General features: G+C 39.8%; 1 protein-coding gene across 1 annotated transcript in view; it reads left to right on the top strand.

Moving 5' to 3' along the window:
• Positions 1-24628, top strand: part of LOC126481411 (transient receptor potential channel pyrexia-like) — a 202319-nt gene extending 177691 nt beyond the window's left edge. Inside the window, exons 8-10 of the mRNA XM_050105187.1 lie at positions 7296-7488; positions 21379-21570; positions 24286-24628. Coding sequence (XP_049961144.1) covers positions 7296-7488; positions 21379-21570; positions 24286-24621 — 721 coding nt within the window. The 3' untranslated portion in view covers positions 24622-24628. The remainder of the gene's footprint in view (positions 1-7295; positions 7489-21378; positions 21571-24285) is intronic.
• The last annotated feature ends 628 nt before the right edge of the window (positions 24629-25256 follow it).

The raw sequence follows: 25256 nt of genomic DNA, 5'->3' as shown, positions 1-25256 counted from the left end.
AAGTGTAGTTCTAGGAACACTGAAACAATCAGTAATAGCACTTTCTGTTTATTTCATCTTCCAAAACACTTGAAACTGAAGGCATCATTGCAGATTCAGACCACTCCCCTACCCTCACCAGTACACTTCTTCTTGAACCTTGACCTAGAGCCCTTTAAAAAAAAAATTATGTGGCCTATACCATCCAATCTTGGTATAGCCCATACTACTTGAATGACACTGCAGATTAAAACATGGTGGAAACAGAAACTGGATTGTGTGGGTGGGATTTCATTATTCATTCATTCATTCATTCATTGGACTAATTAAACATTAATGCTACCATGTCAACAAAACACACTCGTGCACACACGCGCACACACACACACACACACACACACACACACACACACACACACACAAGTGCTGTGGGCAGTGTGGTTTCAGTTGCCAGAGATTACAGTCGTATGTGCGACCTGAGCTTTTGTGTGTGTGTGTGTGTGTGTGTGTGTGTGTGTGTGTGTGTGTGTGTGTGTGTTTTTGACGAAGGCCTCAATGGCTGAAAGCTTTAATTGTGAGAGTCTTTTTGTTGTGCCTATCTGAGACTCAGCATCTCTGCTATTTGTTGAGTAGCAACTTTCCTTCTCATAATATTGTTACATTCCATCCTGGATTTTCCATTGTTTGGTTAATGTTACTTTGATAATATTACTTCTCACATGTAACACGGTAAACTGATGCTGAAAATTAGACCATTCACCAGCCTCAACACTCAGAAACAAATAAAATTTATGTAATTTTAATAAACATTTTTGGAACAGTGATTAAAATTTTTTTAAATTTTTTGTTTTTAAAATTCAGTCTTAATCACACCACGTATGTTACAAGAACATAGGTGACCAGTTTCGGTCATATCACTTGACCAACATCAGACCCATAGCATCCTTTGAAGATGGTAGGTGGAGCACTCTTCTCAGCTGCTGTGATGTCAACCAGTTGACATCGTAGCACCTGAGAAGAGTGCTCCACCTACCATCTTCAAAGGATGCCATGGGTCTGATGTTGGTCATGTGATATGACCGAAACCGGTCACCTATGTTCTTGTAACATACGTGGTGTGATTAAGACTGAATTTTAAAAACAAAAAATTTATCTAAATTGAAGTTGGAGGGGGGAGAAAGGAAAGGAAAGGGAAGGAACTAATGATATCAGCTGCATCGGAACTTTATGCGGAATCAGCAGCGACAATTGAAAATGTGTGATGGACTGCGACACACATCCAGAATCTCCTGCTTTCTAAGCAGTTGCATTAATCAATTAGCCACCTGGACACAGTTTTTATTGCAAATGCATCGACTATCCTCTGTTTGAGTCCCAGTCCAGCAAACATTTTCACTTGTCACTGTTGATTCCGCATAAAGTCCCAATGCAGCTAATATCAATAGTTTCTTCCATTCCCTTTCCTTTCTTTTCTCCCTCCTCCAAATTCAGTTTACATAATATGTATCAGAGCTGCAGATTCTGCATAGTGCAGACGTCTGAAAGAACAGACACCTTGCATTCATATAATTGCTTCATCTTGATGGGCAGCGAATCACAACTTGCAGTGCAGATGCACATTTACATTTGACTTCTAGTGCGAATCTAAAATTAGTGAGCATAGAGGCCATGGATAGGTACTGCAGATAGGTGGTGCTGGATAGGAGCATGCTGAAAAAGTCCACGCATTTGCAATAAACACTGTGTCCAGGTGGCGCAGAAGTTAACCCAACTGTCTAGTAAGCAGCAGATCCTGGGTTCAAGTCATGGTCCGGAACACATTTTCACTCGTCGCTGCTGATTCCACACAACGTCCCCATGCAGCTGATATCATTAGTTCCTTCCCTTTACTTTCATTTCCTTTCTGTCCCCTCCACCTTCAATTTATGTAATATGTATCACAGCTGAAGATTCTGCATTCTTTTGAACTTGCCCAAGCTAACAGACACAGATTCAACAAGTATATCATTTAAGTTCTAGCAAATGGAGGAGTGATGTTGATGTCTATGATTTATTTGAAGCACTGCATGTATTCATTGTCTAAGGACAAATCTGAGAAAAACTAATTGGTCATTACTTTCCACCAACTCATACTAATTGCCATTCCCCTACATAATACTTTTCATCAATTGAATAACAACATTTGACAATAGTAACAGTGACTTTATGGAAAAACGTAAGGCATCTTGGTATAACTACGAAATGTCAAATTGAACAAACTTCTGCACTCTAAACCCAATATGTAAAATAAAAGTTGACACCAAAGCCCCTACAGAGATCAAACAGGAATCAACAGGGCGGATTCATTATTTACAGTATTATGACCAGCAAAATAAGTGAAAAATTAAATTTATTAGAAAATAGGGAATAATTAGATAGCAACATTAATATCCTCACATTTGTGGTGATATTACTGTACTCGCTGATCATAAAAATGAATTAAATGTTCTTACAGCACAATTAATACATGCTATCAATGGTACAACTCTTCACCTTACATCGCTTTTCATTAAATAACAACACACGACAAATAAATAACAAAGCTTCTACAAAAAACAAAGAATTTGAAATTTCCTCGCAGATTAAAACTGTGTGCGGGACCAAGACTCGAACTCAAAACCTTTGTTTTTTTTCAGTCTAGTGCTCTAACGACTGAGCTACCCAAGCATGACTCACAACCCGTCCTCACAGCTTCAATTCTGCCAGTACCTCATCTCCTGCATTCTTTGCAGAAGAGCTTCTGTGAAGTTTGGAAGGTAGGAGACGAGGTACTGGCAGAACTGAAGCTGTGAGGATGGGTCGTGAGTCGTGGTTGGGTAGTTCACTTGGTAGAGCACTTGCCCATGAAAGGCAAAGGTCATGACTTCGAGTCTCGGTCCAGCACGCAGTTTTAATATGCCAGGAAGTTTCATATCAGCACACACTCTGCTGCAGAGTGAAAATCTCATACTGGAACAAAGAATTTAATTGTATCAGTGCCATGCGAACCTCGGACAACTCTGTAAATACTGAAATGGAATCTTATGACAGATTCCAAAGGAGTTATTTTCTAGGAATTCAGAAGTCCACATAGAAAAATCATTAATCTATAGATCTGAAACTTGAACTTTCTTTTTCTTTTTAAAGTTACTTGAATGTAAAATCTTATGGAAGACACATTAATAATGATTGGAGAATATTACTTAACCACGAACTTATTAATGAACTGAGTATAATAGCCGAAATTAAAACCAAATAACATGGCACACTTACAGAGCACCATGAGACGAAAGCCACATTTCCCACTGGAGGATGACCTCTTGGACATCACACAGGAAATACTTGGACAACATTCAAAGTAACTTGGGAAAATTAGGATGGAAGAGACTTAAAATTTATTTGCAATGACTTAAGTAAAGCAGCTCAATGCAGCTCATTCTGTAGCAAAGAGCCTCCACAGCCTGTGACACAGAATAACAACACAACAGCCCTTATGCAATGACTAGAACTAATTAACCACTGAAACTTGCATATTTCTTTTGATTTCAGTTCCTTATTCCCATATTCAGTGCATCTACACTCCTGGAAATTGAAATAAGAACACCGTGAATTCATTGTCCCAGGAAGGGGAAACTTTATTGACACATTTCTGGGGTCAGATACATCACATGATCACACTGACAGAACCACAGGCACATAGACACAGGCAACAGAGCATGCACAATGTCGGCACTAGTACAGTGTATATCCACCTTTCGCAGCAATGCAGGCTGCTATTCTCCCATGGAGACGATCCTAGAGATGCTGGATGTAGTCCTGTGGAACGGCTTGCCATGCCATTTCCACCTGGCGTCTCAGTTGGACCAGCGTTCGTGCTGGACGTGCAGACCGCGTGAGACGACGCTTCATCCAGTCCCAAACATGCTCAATGGGGGACAGATCCGGAGATCTTGCTGGCCAGGGTAGTTGACTTACACCTTCTAGAGCACGTTGGGTGGCACGGGATACATGCGGACGTGCATTGTCCTGTTGGAACAGCAAGTTCCCTTGCCGGTCTAGGAATGGTAGAACGATGGGTTCGATGACGGTTTGGATGTACCGTGCACTATTCAGTGTCCCCTCGACGATCACCAGTGGTGTACGGCCAGTGTAGGAGATCGCTCCCCACACCATGATGCCGGGTGTTGGCCCTGTGTGCCTCGGTCGTATGCAGTCCTGATTGTGGCGCTCACCTGCACGGTGCCAAACACGCATACGACCATCATTGGCACCAAGGCAGAAGCGACCCTCATCGCTGAAGACGACACGTCTCCATTCGTCCCTCCATTCACGCCTGTCGCGACACCACTGGAGGCGGGCTGCACGATGTTGGGGCGTGAGCGGAAGACGGCCTAACAGTGTGCGGGAACGTAGCCCAGCTTCATGGAGACGGTTGCGAATGGTCCTCGCCGATACCCCAGGAGCAACAGTGTCCCTAATTTGGTGGGAAGTGGCGGTGCGGTCCCCTACGGCACTGCGTAGGATCCTACGGTCTTGGCGTGCATCCATGCGTCGCTGCGGTCCGGTCCCAGGTCGACGGGCACGTGCACCTTCCGCCGACCACTGGCGACAACATCGATGTACTGTGGAGACCTCACGCCCCACGTGTAGAGCAATTCGGCGGTACGTCCACCCGGCCTCCCGCATGCCCACTATACGCCCTCGCTCAAAGTCCGTCAACTGCACATACGGTTCACGTCCACGCTGTCGCGGCATGCTACCAGTGTTAAAGACTGCGATGGAGCTCCGTATGCCACGGCAAACTGGCTGACACTGACGGCGGCGGTGCACAAATGCTGCGCAGCTAGCGCCATTCGACGGCCAACACCGCGGTTCCTGGTGTGTCCGCTGTGCCGTGCGTGTGATCATTGCTTGTACAGCCCTCTCGCAGTGTCCGGAGCAAGTATGGTGGGTCTGACACATCGGTGTCAATGTGTTCTTTTTTCCATTTCCAGGAGTGTAGTTGCCACAATTTGAAACACAGTACATATAAAGTTTTGTATTAACTTACATTGTATATGAATTGCACAGATGGGCATCAAAATAACACATGAATGAACAAGATTATTTAACCTGCAATACATAAAGCTCTAGTTCTTTGTACAATGAATGGTAATAGGTCACCAATTGTTCAAGAGCAATTTTGTACAGTACTTTGTTTCATTAGCAGTAATGAGGGAGGGAATCTACAGCAATCAGAAATGTTTGATAATCCGCATTCTGCGAAACTGTGTGGGACAGGAGGGGGATTGAAATGTGCGTTCATCAAACCCTGTCTAAACAGAATAGTTAGAGTGCATTTTGGCATTGCCATCTCGGAAAACATTTTCCTTGTTCTTGAACATCTTGTGAATGTTGTGAACCATGGAATGCACTTGTTCACCCAAAGCATTGACATAATTCTGGGCAGTCATTCCTCCTTGCACAGTAACAAGAAGTTAACAGGAAACCACTTCCCACAATATCGCAGAGCTGTCTTAATAATTAAAAAGGTGGGAAAGAAAACAAGCAGGTCGGTGCTAAGCTTATCATAAATGAAACAGAAGTGCAGAACTAACTTTCCTGAGTTTTGCATTGTAGATTGGAAGTGCATTTATTCAAGAGAATCATTCCAAAAGGTGGGATCACAGTGACACACATAACTATCATCAGGCGAACATAAGGTGTTTCTCAGTAATCTCAAAACTGAATGATTAGCAATAAAAATAGGTAGTATTTGTTAGTGATTCAAAAGTTATTTTAAAACTGCTCTTCTCAGTTAAGACCCATATGCCAATAACACCCTATGTACAGTGATATGTATAAACAAAACGAGGAGAAAGTAACTAGGCAATGAATTCAACTTCATTAATTCCATTTTAGAGCCAAGTGTCTTAGGCACTGACCCCCTTCAGTAATGACAGAATTTAAACAGTTTAACATATAAGCTACTTTGAATGACCATAGAACACAAATTTGAGTTGTTTTTTTGGAAACAACGGGAAGGATTGCTAATTAAACTTATCACTATTTTCATACTATCATTGGTATTGACCACCTGCATAGGAAAACATCCCTTTCTGTAAAAAATATGTAATGAATTGCAGCAGAAGATTGTTTAAAATACAAACAACGTTTATCATGGCTCATGGGTAAAACACTGTTCCCTCCATGGTAGGAATTGCAGCAGGAAGTCTTCGCTGGTCATTCCTGGCCCATTCCCAATGAATACGTGAGAAGGAATCATATCATATGGTTATATGGTTATTTGGAACAGAATTTCTTGCTCTTGCCCACAAAGTTTTTAGATGTCAGTGAGCTGTGAGATACCAGCTCAGGACCATGGACAACAGGAAACAAGTGAAACGTTGCAGATATATGTGGATAACACAGGGTACTCCAAACCTGAGCAAGCCTTTTGGGGAGTCTGCACGCACATCGAGGAAGACTGTGTGATACTGATTGGAATTTTTCATTGTGCAAAAATGGATCCTTCAGTTGAGGTGATATGTATCGCCCACCAACATCACAGTAAAGGGCCCCAGATTTTGCTGTTTTTCTCTCATCTTAATGACTGCAACATTACTAACACTGCCAATTGAGATGTTAACATAGATACCCACCAAGATAAAATAGCAACTCCATTCCATGGGAAATGTAGGGGAGCAATCACATACCTTGACTAGTCTGCAAAGTCTGTGTATTTGAATGCTCCTGCAAGTCTTTGGAGTTGTCTGGAATAATGCTTTAAATGTCGTTGTCAGTATCCAACCCATCTGGCCATCTTACGCATTTTTGTAGTCCTTGTCACAGCAAATCACAAACACTGTCAAGGTATGTAGAGGGAGCTGATTAATGTTTGTTTAACAAGCCTAATTTTGCAGACAATAAGCATCCATTTGATTTAAGTCATAAAACATTACTTTCATTATGTATTGTTTCTTCAGGGAAATGCAGAATACAATTGTGCATCTCATAAGATATTTCAATTAATTACATGAGAGAACCCTTAAAACAAGGGTATTTTACCCATTGTCATAACAAACTACTTGTAGCAACTACCAGGATTGTTGATACACTTGTAAAATTTTAGGTTACTTTATGAAGAGCTGAGTATGACTATTAATAAATTACTATTCATCACAATGTCAAACAAACATAATACTTTCTGGCCTACAGCTCTGCTCTCAAATGTACTTGTAATTTTGGTCATGATTATCATTGTAACAGAAGTACACTTGAGCTGCACTTCTCAACAGAATGACGTTCTGTGCATCCAGAGGTGCGCTGCGCAGTGTACTCAAGACTGTGGTGATGATGTCTGGAGAGCTGGAGTTCGAGGACATTTTTTATGATGCGGACCAGCCACTGCAGTATGCAGGGACTGCACATCTGCTGTTTTTCGGCTTCGTGCTTCTCGTCACAGTCATTCTGACAAACTTGCTTGTTGGACTCGCTGTCAGTGATATACAGGTATGGTACCATCATCTGTCTTTATTCTGGTCACATGAATCATTTCTCTTGCAGATATCTATGACTCATCACTAGAATCTATATATTTCCTGGTTACTATTCCAATACTAGTTATCCACAAAGATTAAGAGATTTGAATTAAAAATGAAAATGTGTCATATATTCAGGCTGTCAAGCATATGACACACAGATTACAGAGAAATCTTCCACATTGAACAAGAGACGAAGAGAAGAAAATTAACCATTTTTACTACATTTTGCAGACATTTGAAATACAAAAAAAATTGGGAGCATCAAGAAATAATTCCTATGGAGCTATAACAATTACAATAAATAGGTGTTGACTACTCACTTTATATCAAAACTATGTGCTAATATATGCCACACAGCAGGTGACACAGTAAGAGGAATTACATGAGTGCATGTACGCAGTGCACACTCATAAAATGATGGGCAGAAAGTATAAATACTTTAAAACAAATTTCACTGTGGGCCCTAAAGATGCAAACACACAGCACAAGAGGATCAGAGGAAGTAAACTAACAAAACATTACAAGGAAAAAGATAGACTGCTACTCACCATGAATATGACATGTTGATTGCAAACATGCACAATGAAATGACTGTTACATATTGAGCTTTCAGATAAAGTCTCCTATACATTCACACAATCACGTACACCTCACCCACACATGGTTGCTACTTTCAGTCATTCCTGACAGAATGTGTGTGTTTTCCTTTCAGAAGAAGGCTTTAGTCAAAAGCTCAATGTGTAACACTACTTTCGTTGTGCCTGTCTGCAACTCAACATGTCACCATTATGGTAAGTAGCAATCTATCCTTTCTGTAATAATGTTAATACTGTAACCTCTACTTTCCACTGTTTGAAAACATTATAAGGCTAACATATCAAACTAATATTTCAGAACTCATTTTCTCTCTTTTTCATTTCATCTTTTTCTTTCTTCAAATACAACATTAAGAAGCTAAAATACGTTGCCCAACATCACATGATATTCCACTGATGTTTTCTGAGAGATGAAGAACTATGCACCAAAGGATATAAAAGTGCTGACACAATGCACCAATATTGTAAATTTGCTTTCTCTCTAAATGAATGAACAAAGATAACTGAGCAAGTCCCAGTGAACTATGATAGTGAAAGTCCATTAAGTTGGTAATTACATACGACAGATTTCACAAAATGTACAAGTGCTGCCAGTGCAATTATAAGAATCAGGAAAGTACTAAATCCAATCATCATTATGCTAAACCTAAGAAATTAAACGATATGTACAACTGGACTGAAATGTACAGTGCAAATCAATTGCTAAGTGGAGAAAACCAATAGTCAAAAGACAGAAAATGGTCAACAAACAAGGAGAAACAGCTACCACGCAAAGATTGAAGATGGTTCAACAATGAATGTAGATCATCTAATAATGAAATAAAATATTAACAAACAACGAAAATTAACAGGTACACACTACAAAAGATTGGTAAATAAAGAGAAAAGAGTTGCCAGATAAAGAAAAGAGACCAGAGAATGATTAAAAGAGACCACTGATTACAGAAAAAAGATCTCTAAAAAGGTAAAAAAATCCAGCTAAATATGGAAGTAAGATCGCTTAACAAACAGCATACAGACAAAGCAAACAAGAAGAAGAATCTCAGAAAGGTAATTAAAGCATGGTTTACACCCAAGGGAACACAAGTAAACAAACATTCCCACTGGCATAAAAAAAGGCAGGCAAGTGCGAGTGCTCTTCATTTTGTCATATTGTTTGCTAGTATTCCACGGTAAACATTTTGGGACATAATGCACTCCTTTCACAAAGAGTAGTATATTTCTGCTGATGGTCTTTGCTGTACTTGCACTTTTGATAACTACAGAGATGTCATACTGCTTCAAAGGCCTGAACATCTACTAGTATGCTGTGATAAGGCAACAGTGCATTGAACATTGATCAAAAACACACACTCCTCATAATTAATTGTCCCTTAATTACACATCAATGATATAAACCTTTAAGAAATACTATGAGAGTCGATACAAAAGACAAAAAACACATGTCTTTGATGCAACATACTGGATAAAGATGTGGATTGCAGAGTCCAAGAAAGTGGGTACGCATTCCGCTATATGCTAACTTTTTTTCTTTGTTTCTTCTTTTTTTTTGTCTTGGTGTTTTAACACATTCTGATTATTTCTTATAATTGTAATACAAGTATATTCTGCAATATTTAATGTTATTTACACTTCTTTCAGACTAGAAAACAGAAGACAAAATAAATATTTAGCTGTTTATTTCCTTATACATGGTGATCTCAGAGCCTGCGGTTAGCCAGGAACCTAAGAGGACAGCTTAAATTGCTGCAAGTGAAATGAGCAGAAACAAATTCATGTTTCTCTTTGTCATGGTGTCTCCAAAGTTGTTGAAGATACAACTATAGCAAAGACCATCAGTGGAAATGTAATCCTCTTGTGAGAGGAATGTATCAGGCTCCAACATCTTTTGTGTTCCGCTGTTTGTCGCTCCTTTAGTAAGCCATCAAAGGAAGTTCGTGTCCTCTCTGCATCAGTGCTAGCTGCTAGCTGCGCATAAAGTTTTCATCTGTCGTCTTGTTTACATTCCACGTGGGAAAAATATATCCAAAAACCAAGATGAAGTAACTTACCAAACAAAAGTGTTGGCATGTTGATAGACACACAAACAAACACAAACATACACACAAAATTCAAGCTTTCGCAACCAACGGTTGCTTCATCAGGAAAGAGGGAAGGAGAGGGAAAGACGAAAGGATGTGGGTTTTAAGGGAGAGGGTAAGGAGTCATTCCAATCCCTGGAGTGGAAAGACTTACCTTAGGGGGGAAAAAGGGACAGGTATACAATCGCGCATGTGCTCCTACCCTTGTAACCTACCCGGTGTAAAACCTGTCCCATGCACCCTCCCACCACCACCTACTCCAGTCCTGTAACCCAGAAGGTGTACACGATCAAAGGCAGAGCCACGTGTGAAAGCACCCACGTGATTTACCAACTGACCTGCCTACACTGTGAAGCTTTCTATGTGGGAATGACCAGCAACAAACTGTCCATTCCCATGAATGGACACAGGCAGACAGTGTTTGTTGGTAATGAAGATCACCATGTGGATAAACGTACCTTGGTGCACGGCCAGCACATTTTGGCACAGTGTTACACTGTCCGGGTTATCTGGATGCTTTCCACTAGCACCAACCTGTCAGAACTCCGGAGATGGGAACTTGTCCTTCAGTATATCCCCTCTTCCCGTTACCCACCAGGCCTCAACCCCCGCTAATTTCAAGTTGCCGTCGCTCATACCTCACCTGTCATTCAACAACATCTTTGCCTCTGTATTTCCACCTCGACTGACATCTCTGCCCAAACTCTTTGCCTTTACAAATGTCTGCTTGTGTATACCTGTCCTTTTTCCTGGGATTGGAATGACTCCTTACCCTCTCCCTTAAAACCCACACCCTTTCGTCTTTCCCTCTCCTTCCCTCTTTCCTGATGAAGCAACCGTTGGTTGTGAAAACTTGAATTTTGTGTGTCAATCAACATGCCAACGCTTTTGTTTGGTAAGTTACATCATCTTTGTTTATGCTGCACTGATTAAAATTAAAAATATATTCTCACCACTTGTGTTCACAGTATCTGTAATTATATGGCTGACTTACAAGTGTTATGTTCAAGATTTTTAATAATAAATAAAATCAATTCACCTGGGATCACATTATCTGCCCTCTAATATCATTTCATTAATCATATTTTATTAACATTAGCTTCCTTATACATATGTTGCTGCAGGCAGCAGAACGAATGTGACATGGCAGTTACTGAAATGTGCAACAATCATTAATGTAAATTCACAGCTGCCAATAATTAGAACTGCCATATATCTTGATTTCTTCATATTTTTTCTAATTTTCAGCGCATCTGTGGGCGTCTTGGAGGGATTTTTTATACAGCTGTCTGGGGTACGCCCAGATCTTTTTTTGTCTGGAGTAATTCAATCGATTGGAAATAAATAGATTTTAATACGTCTTAGTGAAAATTCACTAAATGAGGACAGGTGTGAAGGTAATTTCATACATTTTATATTAAAAACCATCACACTTAGATGGTCTCCCATGCATATGCTTTCCATACTTCTTTACTGAGGACAATGAGAAGCTCTGGCAATTGACAATTAGTTGCACCACAGTGCTGCCCTATCTGCCAGACAATTGCACACAGGTATGAGCACAACCATCTTCGAGACTTGACATTAAACTGTGTTAACTGCCAAACATTTGGCAGATGTTTTGTAGGTGCCTGTAACTGAACGGGTAGTGTTGAAGACTGGTAATAGAAAGGACTCTGGTTTAAATCTCCTTTACAACAATTTCTTTTTTTTTTTACTTTTATTTACATTCCATATTTTCTGTCAAGTGGAAACTGTAATAAAGAAACACTGAATTGTAATTTTCTAATAACAATAATATTTTCTTTTCAACTATAGGTCATTCATATGAAACAAATTAAAATTTGACATGGACATGTGAATACATCAATACTAATCGAGAACAAATTTCACTCTGCCGCAGTGTGTGAACAGAAATGAAAGTTCCACACAGGTTAAAAGCAGATTAACATGTCAGGAAGTTTCATCAATAATACTGGTGCATGTTGTATACCTGTTTCTCCACTAAACGACGGAAGAAGAAATTAGTGGGCATTAGCAGTAAATGAAGGAGTATTATTGATGAATATAACTCATTTTTGTTTCATGTGACACATAATTAAAAATAAAATATTATTTTCATTAGAAAACTGTGATTCAATATTTACTTATTACAATTTATACTTGACAAAAATATAGAATTTAAATAAAGTAAAAAGAAAAAAAAAATGTTGTAAAGTAGATCTGAACTAGTGACTTTTCATCAGCAGTCTTCGATGCTATCTTTTTCAGATGTATGTGAGTGGTTACAAGGTGATCCCCTCATCCTGTCGACGAGGTCTGCGCACGTCATCTCAAAGAAAAATGTAATGTCTCCTTGTCACTGAGAATTACAACACTCACTATAAGTTACCTTTTTATGTGCAGCACACCCCAGCTGCAGGGAGGCTCCAAGAAAACACTGGCCAAAAAATTGGCAGAGTACTGTCAACAGCACAGGTGATGCTGAAGACGAGTAAAATATTCCTGTACAAAAGCCCAAAAATGAAGAATGCTCTTGTCACTGTTGTGCAACAGATAAGATATCAACATTCACTTGATCTATGTCACAGCATTGGTCTTAGTGCGAGGGAAAAGGAGAAGTGGGTTCACTATATGTGGGGTACCCATTCAGCTCCAGGCATCTATGAAACATCTGCCAAATGTTTGGCAGGTAACAGTGCTCAGAAATCATCCCATTTTTAAGAGGCAACTATTCAAGGTTTTCTTTTTCAAAATTATGTCGCATTGCTTTAGGATATTGACGGCTGGGCACAGATTTTCAAATCCTCTTAGTATATGTGAAGAAAATCAAAACTAGGCCTTTCGATAAGGTCTTCTTGTCAGATACAAGCTCATATTTAGGCACACAGCAGTAAAATCTGTACAACCTGCTGTCTGGCTAGAGTACAAACACAAATACAGTGCATAAAAATCCAACAATAACTCAAATACACTGCAGTCATTTTTACAAGTCTTGAAAAGAACAACCACAGTTTTGTGAAAGACTCAATGAGGGTGACATTTAGCAGCAGCACCAGGTATGTTGCGGCCTGACATCACTAACTGCACTTTCAGAAAGTTCAGGATTCAACATTTTATTCCTTGAGACTGTTTTGATACGAGGTACACCTCTGTCAGCACTGAGAGACAAACAAGGAAACATTCCTCTTCTCATGTCCTGCCCTCCAGGACACTGTGGCCATAGACCAACTTATTATCAACAGACTGTATGTGTCTGGGCAAATAATCTGACATAATCCAAATGTCTGGGGTTTTCAAAGTCTTTGAATGTGGTCAGCAAGTTAAGTGATGGGAGGTCAACAATAAATCAAGTGTAAATGCTAACCTTTCTTCTGGTTACGTTGTTTGATGGTGATCAGTGTTCTGCTTATAAATTTCCTCCTCATTTGCAATGAATTAGAAACAGAAAAGCATCAACCAGCATATCGGCAAAGTTTGAAATAAACGCCAAAACAAACTGGAGCTGCAATTCCATGTTTAGTACATTATCTCCATGCGTTTCATTCTTACATGCAAATTCAGAGACGTACATTCTTATTTTCCTATGCCATTGTGGTCAGTTTATCAAAAACAATGCACTCCCTGTGCAAAACAATTCTGTCTTAAAGTTTTGCACTGTGGCTCTAATTGTAGTGTTGTATCCTGTGCAGTGAATATTAGTGCCAGAAAACAATAACACAATGTTCACAGGCTATACTTGTTATATCGAGTTCTCTTTTGTTCCCTCGCATGACTGTAAATGGTTGTTCACAGACACAAGCGAATGGTAGCAAACAGTGGCAAATTATCTGGAAGACTTGCTTGTTTGGGTTTGCTTCTATCTGCTCCGGTGTAAACCACATGTGGACAAGCTACATCATTTTTTATGTAATTGACTTCTTCCGATATTCCAATAGATAATCATTCCTCTTCTGTAAATCTTGGTGATGGCACATTTAGTCCCAAGAGGTACCAAGCAATAATTCCCCCATCAGATATTGACACCATAAATTTGTTAGTACCCTCATACTTACAACTTCTAGTCTTTTGTCTGATGACTTAGCTTCAGTGTAGTACTTTGTGACGTTTCTAATACAGTGCTAAGAGACCTGGTGCTTCCTCTTTAGTTCTTAGCAACAGAGTGCAGCAACATATTCTCTTCAACATCTTCACTACACTTCGATGACTGGCTTACCCCGGGCACTAAATGCTGAAGGTGCCACAAATGCACTATACTCCATCAAATGTCTAGGTGCTGATGGGATGTATGTACTGGGAAATTTTTCTTGGCAGAGTTATCTTCTAGCTACCGCTCTTCCATCTGCAATGCCCTAAATGACGTTCATGACACCATTTTACTCATTTGTGGAAGTTGCCATGTAAAGAACATTATGAAATATCTTTAGCAGCTACTGGCACGGTGCATATCAGCTACAGCAAGAGGCCCAGAGCTGTTGTGAACAGGACACATGTGCCATATTTTGCCTTTAAGTCATTAGCCTCAGCTCAAATTTCATGTAACATGGGACTGTACACTCTGCCAGTCAGCAACATTTGGTTCACAAGTTCTTACGTAATTTCTCATACTGCATACTTACACAGAGGAAATGAGCTTTTTCCCATATCTCCCCAGTGCTGGGTGATGCAAATCAGGACTTTGGTGTGTCATGTAATGCATCTGTGGGAGAATAATATGTCACAATCTTGAGGTTCTCTGGTGCCTCATTTCGTGATTAACTTATTTTCTTTATCTTGTAAATGTTATCAACAGGAGAAAAATTAACAACAATCATTATTGAGTTGCTTTTCATATCAGCATGCAGTCCTTGGAATGTTTCGGCTCATTTATGACTCACCCTGTATAGAGCAAGAGAATTCAAAGAAGAAACAAACAAAAAAATTAACTATGTAACTATTTTTTTGAGATGATAAACGGAATTTTATTACTCTTCACAAAAAGTGGTTAGAATTTACTGTCGAAATTATGTGTATTTGCAAACATACAGTTTTTGTTTCCTGAGTGTCCTCCTGCCAACAGACTCACTACATTCTTTCTAAAGTTTTTTGAGCCTCCTGGGTGGTGCTACACGAGTATTGGAGCTGGCATCTAGATTTATCTACTACAGATCTCCTGGCTTAAACATGAACATGAAACTACTTCACAACGATTCTTTTCAGAACCAACCAACCACACACCTAAGCCATAATATTCAGATTTTACAGCTGAACGTCGAAGGGCTCAGCCGATCTAAATCACAACATCTCTCCCGTATGCTACTCGAAAACAATGTAGATGTGGCAGTCATTCAAGAAACTCATATAGTTACGAATGAAGACTGTATTCCAAGAGGACGTGTAGCTGGCTATGAAGTCCTTGGATCTACATACCACCAGAGCTACAGCTGTGCTACCCATATACGCAATAACATTGAAAATGTGCATCTGATATCTGCAAACTCCATAAAAAATATTGAGACTGTCTCAGTTAAAGTTAAAGATGTTACTGAAACAAATGTCTAGAAGCCTCCAGCAGATAACTGGCCAGCTCATGTTCTTCCCGTTTCATCACATCCAAGTGAATATATTGGCGACTTCAAAAGCCATCACAGCAATTGGAAATACAGCGATACTGATGAAAATTGTAAGGATCTGGCAAATTGGGCTGAACATACCAACCTTAGCCCAGCTTTTGACTCAAAGGACAAGGGAACATTTAAATCTGCAGCCTGGAACAAGGATTCCAATCTTGACCTATGTTTTGTAACACAGGACTCCCAGAGACAACTTCTACATACAGAAAGGACAGTCCTTGGAGGTTCCCCAAAAAGTCAACACCGGCCAGTAATTCTAGACATAGGAATTCAAATTCCTGTAATCAGATCAATGCCTAGACCAAGATGGAACTTCAGAAAAGCAGACTGCACTAAATTCTCCAGAGAACTTGATAAAGTGATCAAATGGATCCCCCTTTAAGTGAAAATTATGAAAGATTTGTCGGAGCAGTTCTAACAACAACAAAAAGTGCATGCCTGGAGGGTTCCAGAGAGAATATATACCAGCCTGGAGTAATGACTGTAAAGAACTGTATCAGTCCTATTTAACCACCAATGATAGCGGAACTGCTGCAGAACTCCTAAAACAACTTGATAATGCTCGTAAAGAGGACTGGGAGCGAAAAACAGAAAGTCTGGATTTTTAAGAGGTCAAGCAGATAGACATGGAACCTCTTGAGAAAACTGGGAGGAAGTCTACCACCCACCCGAAAATATCCTGAAGTAACACCAGACCAGATTGTGAACAGAATAAGTTCTCTCTCCAAAGCACCCCCCACCCCCACCCCCCCCCCCCCCCATAAACTACACACAAGAATGGTTAAGAAAAAGCTTAAAAACCTGAAGCAGAAGGCACCCAACAAATCAGAGTACTACAGAGACTTCACTGTAAATGAGATCACTGCAGCAATCAAAGAAATGAAAAAAGGCAAAGCCCCAGGATTTGACGGGATACAGCCGGAGTTCCTCATCAATTGTGGGAACAGGACTCGTAGATGGCTTGCAAGTTTCTTCACTAATATTTTGCTATCAGGGAGCATGCCAAAAGCCTCCAAAAAAACAAAAATCATATCAATACTGAAGCCGGGTAAACCAGCAAACAAAACTGCTTAGCTATTGCCGAATCACCCTCCTGAGCTGCTCCAACATGCTTTTGGAAAGAGTCATCCTCAACCGAATCGGTCCAAAGACGCATGAAGTTATTCCCATCGAACAGGCAGGAGTCAGACCAAATAGAAGCTGCACTGACCAAGTGCTCAGGTTAAATACACACATAGAAGCTGGATTCCAACGTCGCCTTAAAATGTCAGTGGCTTTTATTGACCTTACTGCTGCCTATGATACAATATGGAGACAAGGACTATTGTACAAACTTGCCAGTGTCACACACTGCCAAACCACAATCAGGCTCATAAACAACATGCTATCTGAGAGATACTACCAAGTAGGTCTTGGCAACCAACTAGGCAGACAGAAGAAACTCGATAATGGTCTTCCTCAAGGCTCAGTTTGGTGCCAATCCTGTTCATCTTCTATACATCTGACCTCCCTGAAACAAAGGAAGTTCATCTATGCAGATGATTTGGCCTTGGCCACCCAGCAGAGAACATTCTTGAAGCTGATGGGGAGATCCTATCTGCAGATCTAAGCACAATAGATGAATACTTCAGAAAGTGGAGACTGATACCAAATCCAACGAAGACTAAAGTCAGCTGCTTTCACCATAACAACAGAATGGCCAATTCGAAGTTGAATGTCACCTTTAATGGTCAGGTTCTTCACCACCAAGACTCTCCAGAATATCCAGGAGTGACTCTTGCTAGAACCCTCTCTTACAGGAAGCACATAGAAAACACTGCATCAAAGCTGAGATCACGGAATATCATCATACAGAAGCTGAGTGGTGTCTCATGGGGCGCAAGAGCAACGACACTGCGATGCACTGCCTTAGGGCTGGTCTATTCTGTTGCTGAATACTGTGCTCCAGTGTAGTTCAATAGCACACATGTGAGAAAAATTAACGTGGAGCTAAATGCAGCAATGAGGACAATAACAGGCTACATCAAATCTCCTCCTCTATACTGGTTACCACCTCTGGCAACATTGCTCCACCAGACCTCCAAAGACAGAATGCCCTCCTCAAGGAATACCAAAAATTACTTAAAATTCCCAAGTTTCCAATGCACTCTGACATTCCTGCATTCCGAATGAACCAATTAAAGTCTAGGCAGCCATCTGTCCTACTGGTAGAATCACTACAGGCAGCAACTTTCAGTATCAACAAAAAGTGGACAGAAATGTGGAACACTATTGCCCATGAGGAACATCAGACCCTCCAAAGACTTGACACAAGACCACCAGGTATGGAACTAATGCGATGTGCCTGGAAATCAATTAATCGAATCTGCACAGGACATGGCATCTGTGCTGTAAACCTCTACTGATGGGGAAGGGCTTCACCTTCTCAGTGTGACTGTGGAAATGAACACCAGACGATCCCTCACATTGTAACAAGCTGTAGCAGAAGAGCCTACCATGGGAACTTGGAAGATCTATTTGAAGTGACAGATGCAGCCCTTGAATGCATGGACAAATTAGATATTTATTTAAAGACTTATTTTTTAAATTATAAATTATGAAAGTAATATATTTTTGTAAAATTTTGTAAAACTGTGTAATCCACAATTGCTAGTTGTTGTTCATACGTAATGCCATACGCAAAATAAGTAAAATAAAATAACTCCCCCCACCCACCTCCGCTCTCTTTCTCTCGTGTGTGTGTGTGGGGGGGGGGGGGGGGGGGGGGTGCATGCATATGTCTGTGCATTAGAGAGCTCTGTCAAGCCTATATGAGGTGCATCAACTATTAATCTGCATTCCTAATTTGGATGTCACTGGCAAAAGTTTGTCAGTTTTCAAGCTGGAGGAACCACATGATTGATAGTAATGATAACTACTTCAATCATTCAATTTTATACACTGAATGTGCTTGTTTATCTAGCATCAGGTATTTCAAGTATTATGAAGTCTTTTGAAAGATATAACCCCCGGTCATCATAAACTTCACTCTACGATATTTCAACTGGACATCTGATGATGATCATCAGGTGTCCAGTTTAAATATGGTGGAGTGAAGTTTACGATGACCGGCTGTGATCCCAAAATTTCTTTGAACAATTAATTCACTGGAAAATTTTAAATTTCACAGATATAATTCCTTTTAGTGGCACTGATCTTTCCTTTAATCAGCTCAGAACCTGCATCATAGCTTCAAAACACAACAACAATAAGAATAAAGGGAAAAACTATCTAGACTCAAAAACATCAATACTTATCTCTGAATACTAATCACAAGGCTCTACTGGACACGTGAAAACTAGATCTTTACTTCCAGTACTGTAAACCTCAAAAACTCTCTATAAATAAAAATCAACTGAGTTGAAGTGTTTCCAGTGTGCTTCCGCAGCTCTTCAGCCGGAATACTATTAAGGCAAAGTTAACTGAAACTAGTTTAAAACTGTTACAGATGCAGAAATATTCATCCAATATTGTGGAGCATGCCTTCATTATATATTGATTACACCCAAATGAGAGCATGTCCTCAAGGAAGTCATTTCTGTTGGTGGATGTGAAGTTTGTATCAGGGTCTGAATCAGAGGCTGACACGGTTCTGCGACCGTGTGGGCTGCAGATTCCTCGACTTGCGCCATAGGGTGGTGGGGTTTTGGGTTCCGCTGGATAGGTCAGGAGTCCATTACAGCAAAGTTTTTGAGTCTAAATAGTTTTTGCCTTTATTCTTATTGTTGTTGTGTTTTGAAGCTATGATGTAGGTTCTGAGCTGATTAAAGGAAAGATCAGTGCCACTAAAAGGAATTATATCTGTGAAATTTAAAATTTTCCAGGGCTACACGGGTAGCAGGGGTTGTATGGCGTGGGCTGGGCAGTTTTTTAGGTTAGATGGCCTTGGGCAAGTACAGAAAGGGCAACAGCCTCAACGGGTGCGGGGCAAAGTCAGGACATGCGGGGACCAAGCAGCAATCGGTACTGCACAGGTAGTCCCAGTCTTCAAGAAGGGTCGTCGAGCAGATGCGCAAAACTATAGACCTATATCTCTGACGTCGATCTGTTGTAGAATTTTAGAACATGTTTTTTGCTCGAGTATCATGTCGTTTTTGGAGACCCAGAATCTACTATGTAGGAATCAACACGGATTCCGGAATCAGTGATCGAGTGAGACCCAACTCGCTTTATTTGTTCATGAGACCAAGAAAATATTAGATACAGGCTCCCAGTTAGATGCTATTTTTCTTGACTTCCGGAAGGCGTTCGATACAGTTCCGCACTGTCGCCTGATAAACAAAGTAAGAGCCTACGGAATACAGACCAGCTGTGTGGCTGGATTGAAGAGTTTTTAGCAAACAGAACACAGCATGTTGTTATCAATGGAGAGACGTCTACAGACGTTAAAGTAACCTCTGGCGTGCCACAGGGGAGTGTTATGGGACCATTGCTTTTCACAATATATATAAATGACCTAGTAGATAGTGTCGGAAGTTCCATGCGGCTTTTCGCGGATGATGCTGTAGTATACAGAGAAGTTGCAGCATTAGAAAATTGTAGCGAAATGCAGGAAGATCTGCAGCGGATAGGCACTTGGTGCAGGGAGTGGCAACTGACCCTTAACATAGACAAATGTAATGTATTGCAAATACATAGAAATAAGGATCCTTTATTGTATGATTATATGATAGCGGAACAAACACTGGTAGCAGTTACTTCTGTAAAATATCTGGGAGTATGCGTGCGGAACAATTTGAAGTGGAATGATCATATAAAATTAATTGTTGGTAAGGCGGGTATCAGGTTGAGATTCATTGGGAAAGTCCTTAGAAAATGTAGTCCATCAACAAAGGAGGTGGCCTAAAAAACACTCGTTCGACCTATACTTGAGTATTGCTCATCAGTGTGGGATCTGTACCAGATCGGGTTGACGGAGGAGATAGAGAAGATCCAAAGAAGAGCGGCGCGTTTCGTCACAGGGTTATTTGGTAACCGTGATACCGTTACGGAGATGTTTAACAAACTCAAGTGGCAGACTCTGCAAGAGAGGCGCTCTGCATCGCGGTGTAGCTTGCTCGCCAGGTTTCGAGAGGGTGCGTTTCTGGATGAGGTATCGAATATATTGCTTCCCCCTACTTATACCTCCCGAGGAGATCACGAATGTAAAATTAGAGAGATTCGAGCACGCACGGAGGCTTTCAGACAGTCGTTCTTCCCGCGAACCATACATGACTGGAACAGGAAAGGGAGGTAATGACAGTGGCACGTTAAGTGCCCTCCGCCACACACCGTTGGGTGGCTTGCGGAGTATAAATGTAGATGTAGATGTAGAACTACAAGATACAAATTACTTTCTTTATGAGAGTAATAAAACATATTTCAACTTACAAAATGGGTTTACTGAGTTAAAATTCAGAAGTTGCAACAATTAATAATGGTAGTGGTCTCGCTGAGTTACATGTGAACCTCTTCTTTTTAAATGAAATACTCTAATGCTAAGCCTTTTCCTACACTCCAATTCACAAGATTTCTCTTTTACACACATCAGGGTCTACAGCGTTCAGCAGGTCTGGACCGTCTTGTACGACAGGCTGAATTGGTGGCCCATCTGGAGAGTGCCCTCTTTTCACGTTTGTTGACATGGCTGCCACCACGACTTCTCTCCATGGCTCATCAAAGTGCACTGTTGCTCACTTCTCCATACCACAGTTCAGTTTACGTCCGGCCCAACCATCCACAGGTGATTAAATAATCTCTAATTACATTTACATTAGTGCATTATCACCTGCTTATCAAATTTTCCTGCATGACAATGGATATTTGCTGCTAAAAGTTTAGACATTTCAACTTGGTTTCAGAAAATATACTACTTCTAGATAAAGTGCCACAAATAAATAAAAAGCAGAAAAGTTGGACTGTGTGTATGGCATAATAGAAATACCATGAAAAATACATAAAACTGGAACTTATTAACACCCAGATCAACTGAATAGGAAAATCTTAAAGTACTGGTATTGAATAAAATAACTTAGAATTGTTGCTTATAGGCTGTCATGTTTCTCTTGTAGGGTTTTGTTTTCCTTTATGTTTGTATTTCAATAAAAAATGAATAAATATAAATAAAAAGAAATGTATTTCAATCAAAATACAAAAATACAAACCAAAAGGAAAGTGACACTCTGCAAGATTGAGTAAACAGCCTGATGAAAAAGAAGCAGCAGCAGCTTCCTTTTGAAGACAGGAGGAAGGTTCTGAGTTTTACAACCTATAGTATTTTCATTATAGACACAGTGCTGGAACAACTGGCCAATGGTGGTGAAAAAAACATACTGTCACTTTGTGCAACAGAAATAATTTGGAGAAATCATAGAAAACCTAAATCTGAATGACCAAATGGAAAATTAAACACCTTCATCCTGAACATAAGAACAATGTGTTAACTACTACAACATGTCACTTAATGTTTGCTCTTCTTGAGTCCATAGTTCATTTATCCTGAATACAAGGTGTTAGTCACAGGCAAGTTGTTGAATGACCAAATCCCATTAAAAATGTTGAGAATGTGTAAATAAGCATTACATGGATGTATGACCAAGAGTATGTTCACAAAGTATTGAATGGTCTCCACAAGCGTTCTTTCAGCAATTACCTCACAATCATCTGTAGACTGAGAAACAAGCAGACTGGCAGATACTACAACAGCAATACCATTCATCTGCTGTGCAAGCTGTAAGTGATCCCTGCCCCCTCATACTAACGTTGCTCTCATAGTTCAGGCAGCATATAAAACAAGCATGCAATTGTATTTGCATTAAATCAGAGGTGAAACATGGAGGTAGCAATCATTTACATGAATTTATACCGACAAAAATGAAATCTTGTTGTTAAAAAATTTTCTTCTGCTCACAGCATTCACCATGTGCCAAGTTGTATTTATCTACATAACTTTGAGAAAATAGTTTCTGCCACAATACAGACCCATTTTTCTGGAAATAAATGAACTGAAAATGAACAATTATTCCACAGCTATTTTTGATGATACAACCTAAGTGTTTACTTGTCCAGTTCATACAATTTTACCTGGAACAATGTGACTGTATTTATTTACTATCCATCTTTACGCATTGCAAAGCAGTAAATTTGTCCTTTGTGAACATACACACATACAATTACATAAATAAAACCCATGGTCTAAAAGATATTTTCAGATCATAATTGGCTATCAAAACACAAAATGTCCATCATACTGCACGCAATATTTTCAACATTTTCACATATATAAGTTTGATCTAAATGAAACTACATTAGTACTTTTACGGTTCAAATGGTTCTGAGCACTATGGGACTTAACTTCTGTGGTCATCGGTCCCCTAGAACTTAGAACCACTTAAACCTAACTAACCTACGGACATCACACACATCCATGCCTGAGGCAGGATTTGAACCTCCGACCGTAGCGGTCACGCTGTTCGAAACTGAAGCGCTTAGAACCGCACGGCCACACTGGCCGGCAGTACTTTTATGGCACAATTTGAATTCTTCTACTTTATAAAATGCTTTTTCTGTAAGCCATTTCTGTATGGTGGTTTTAAACATACTCACCACAGCATCATCCTACTTTTTCCTCTTGAGCCTTGCCTTACAGTAAAAAAATGAAAGGAAGGGCACATTAGCAGGCTACACCACAAGATCAAATACATAGGCCAATTTATGACATTCAGTACTTAACTTGTTTCTGTTTTAATTCATAATTCTCTGTAACATTCCCCCAGGAGAACTATTCACTCTGGTAGCAATGCACTGTAATTGACTGACTATATATATTCAGCAAATTTGTGATATCTATACTGCAGACTGCATAAACCAGAATTTTTTCTTTTTAAGTGAGATTTAATAATAACATTATGTATCCTTCTGGAATAGAGCACTTTTCACTGTATCAACAAATAATTTCATGCAGATACTTCCATTTAACAGAAATAGAAATTTTGTTGTTCTGTACCATTTGTCAAACAGGGTAGTAGAAAGACTGGAAGATTTATGTCTAAGAGACAAAGAGTAAAAAATAGTGGAATTCAACACTAATTTTGTTTATATGTCTTACAGGACAAGACATGGCATGCATTTAATGCAGACAACAAATGACATTTTAGTTGAGTTGCTATGAAGCACAAATGTCTCACTCAACAAATGTTGACAGTAAACATCTGCCTAGAATATAAAATATGCAGCTGAACATTTTTTTCTTAATAACTGTTGTCTCTTTCTGCACATATAATTTTTAAAAAATAATATAAAAAATAATATAAACTAAACTATGGAAGAAAAAGTAAACTGTTCACATCCCTATTTCCCTCTGTGTTGCAAATACCTCATAAATTTTAAGTTATGTATTATTTATCAATCATGAAGTCTAACACGTATTCTGAACTGATTACGTACACTGTAATTGCAGGCTGATCGATTACCTGCAGAAATAGCACGTTCTGCGTATCGGCTTGTCGCAGAAAGAAGATCACTGCTTCAACATCCTGGACGAATAAACAAACACGAACTTGCCTACTCAGTGTTTTTTGATCCTACAGAGCATGATGATGAGTTGTGTACCCTTAGACGAGTGGCTTCTGCACCTACAGACCGTATGATAGCACATGTCAAGGCAATGCATGCTGAACAACGGCGACAAAATTCTTTGTCTGAAGAACGTTTCAATAAGATTACCAGCCAGTTGGAAGAATTGCAAAATTCCTTGCGGGAAAAGAGTAATTCAGATGAACAACACAAGTATTAATGTTCTGTCAAACACTGTATTAAAATACAAATATTTAAAGCAACACCAGCACATTAATAATAAAATTACAACAACAAACCCATGGTATAAAACATCTTCCTAACATGCTGATAATGCTAATATGTAAGTACATTTCCCTTCTACCAAAATAAAAAAGGAATATTAAACCAAATTTTAAAATGTGAAGTCCAGATTGTGTTTGGAACTGGTACTTTATTTATTTACTTATTTACACACAAAATTCAAGCTTTCGCAACCAACGGTTGCTTCATCAGCAAAGAGGAAAGGAGAGGGAAAGCCGAAAGGATGTGGGTTTTAATGGAGAGGGTAAGGAGTCATTCCAATCCTGGGAGCGGAAAGACTTACCTTAGGGGGAAAAAAGGACAGGTATACACTCGCGCACACACACACACACACACACACACACATAATTATCCGCACATACACAGACACAAGCAGACATTGGAAGGACTCCTTACCCTCTCCCTTAAAACCCACATCCTTTCATCTTTCCCTCTCCTTCCCTCTTTCCTGATGAAGCAACCGTTGGTTGCGAAAGCTTGAATTTTGTGTGTATGTTTGTGTTTGTTTGTGTGTCTATCGACCTGCCAGCACTTTCATTTGGTAAGACACAT

The sequence above is a fragment of the Schistocerca serialis genome, chromosome 1, assembly GCF_023864345.2.
Source record: "Schistocerca serialis cubense isolate TAMUIC-IGC-003099 chromosome 1, iqSchSeri2.2, whole genome shotgun sequence".
Classification (NCBI taxonomy): Eukaryota; Metazoa; Arthropoda; class Insecta; order Orthoptera; family Acrididae; genus Schistocerca; species Schistocerca serialis.
Note: the sequence above shows the minus strand (reverse complement) of the source record. Positions and strands in the feature narration are given on the sequence as shown.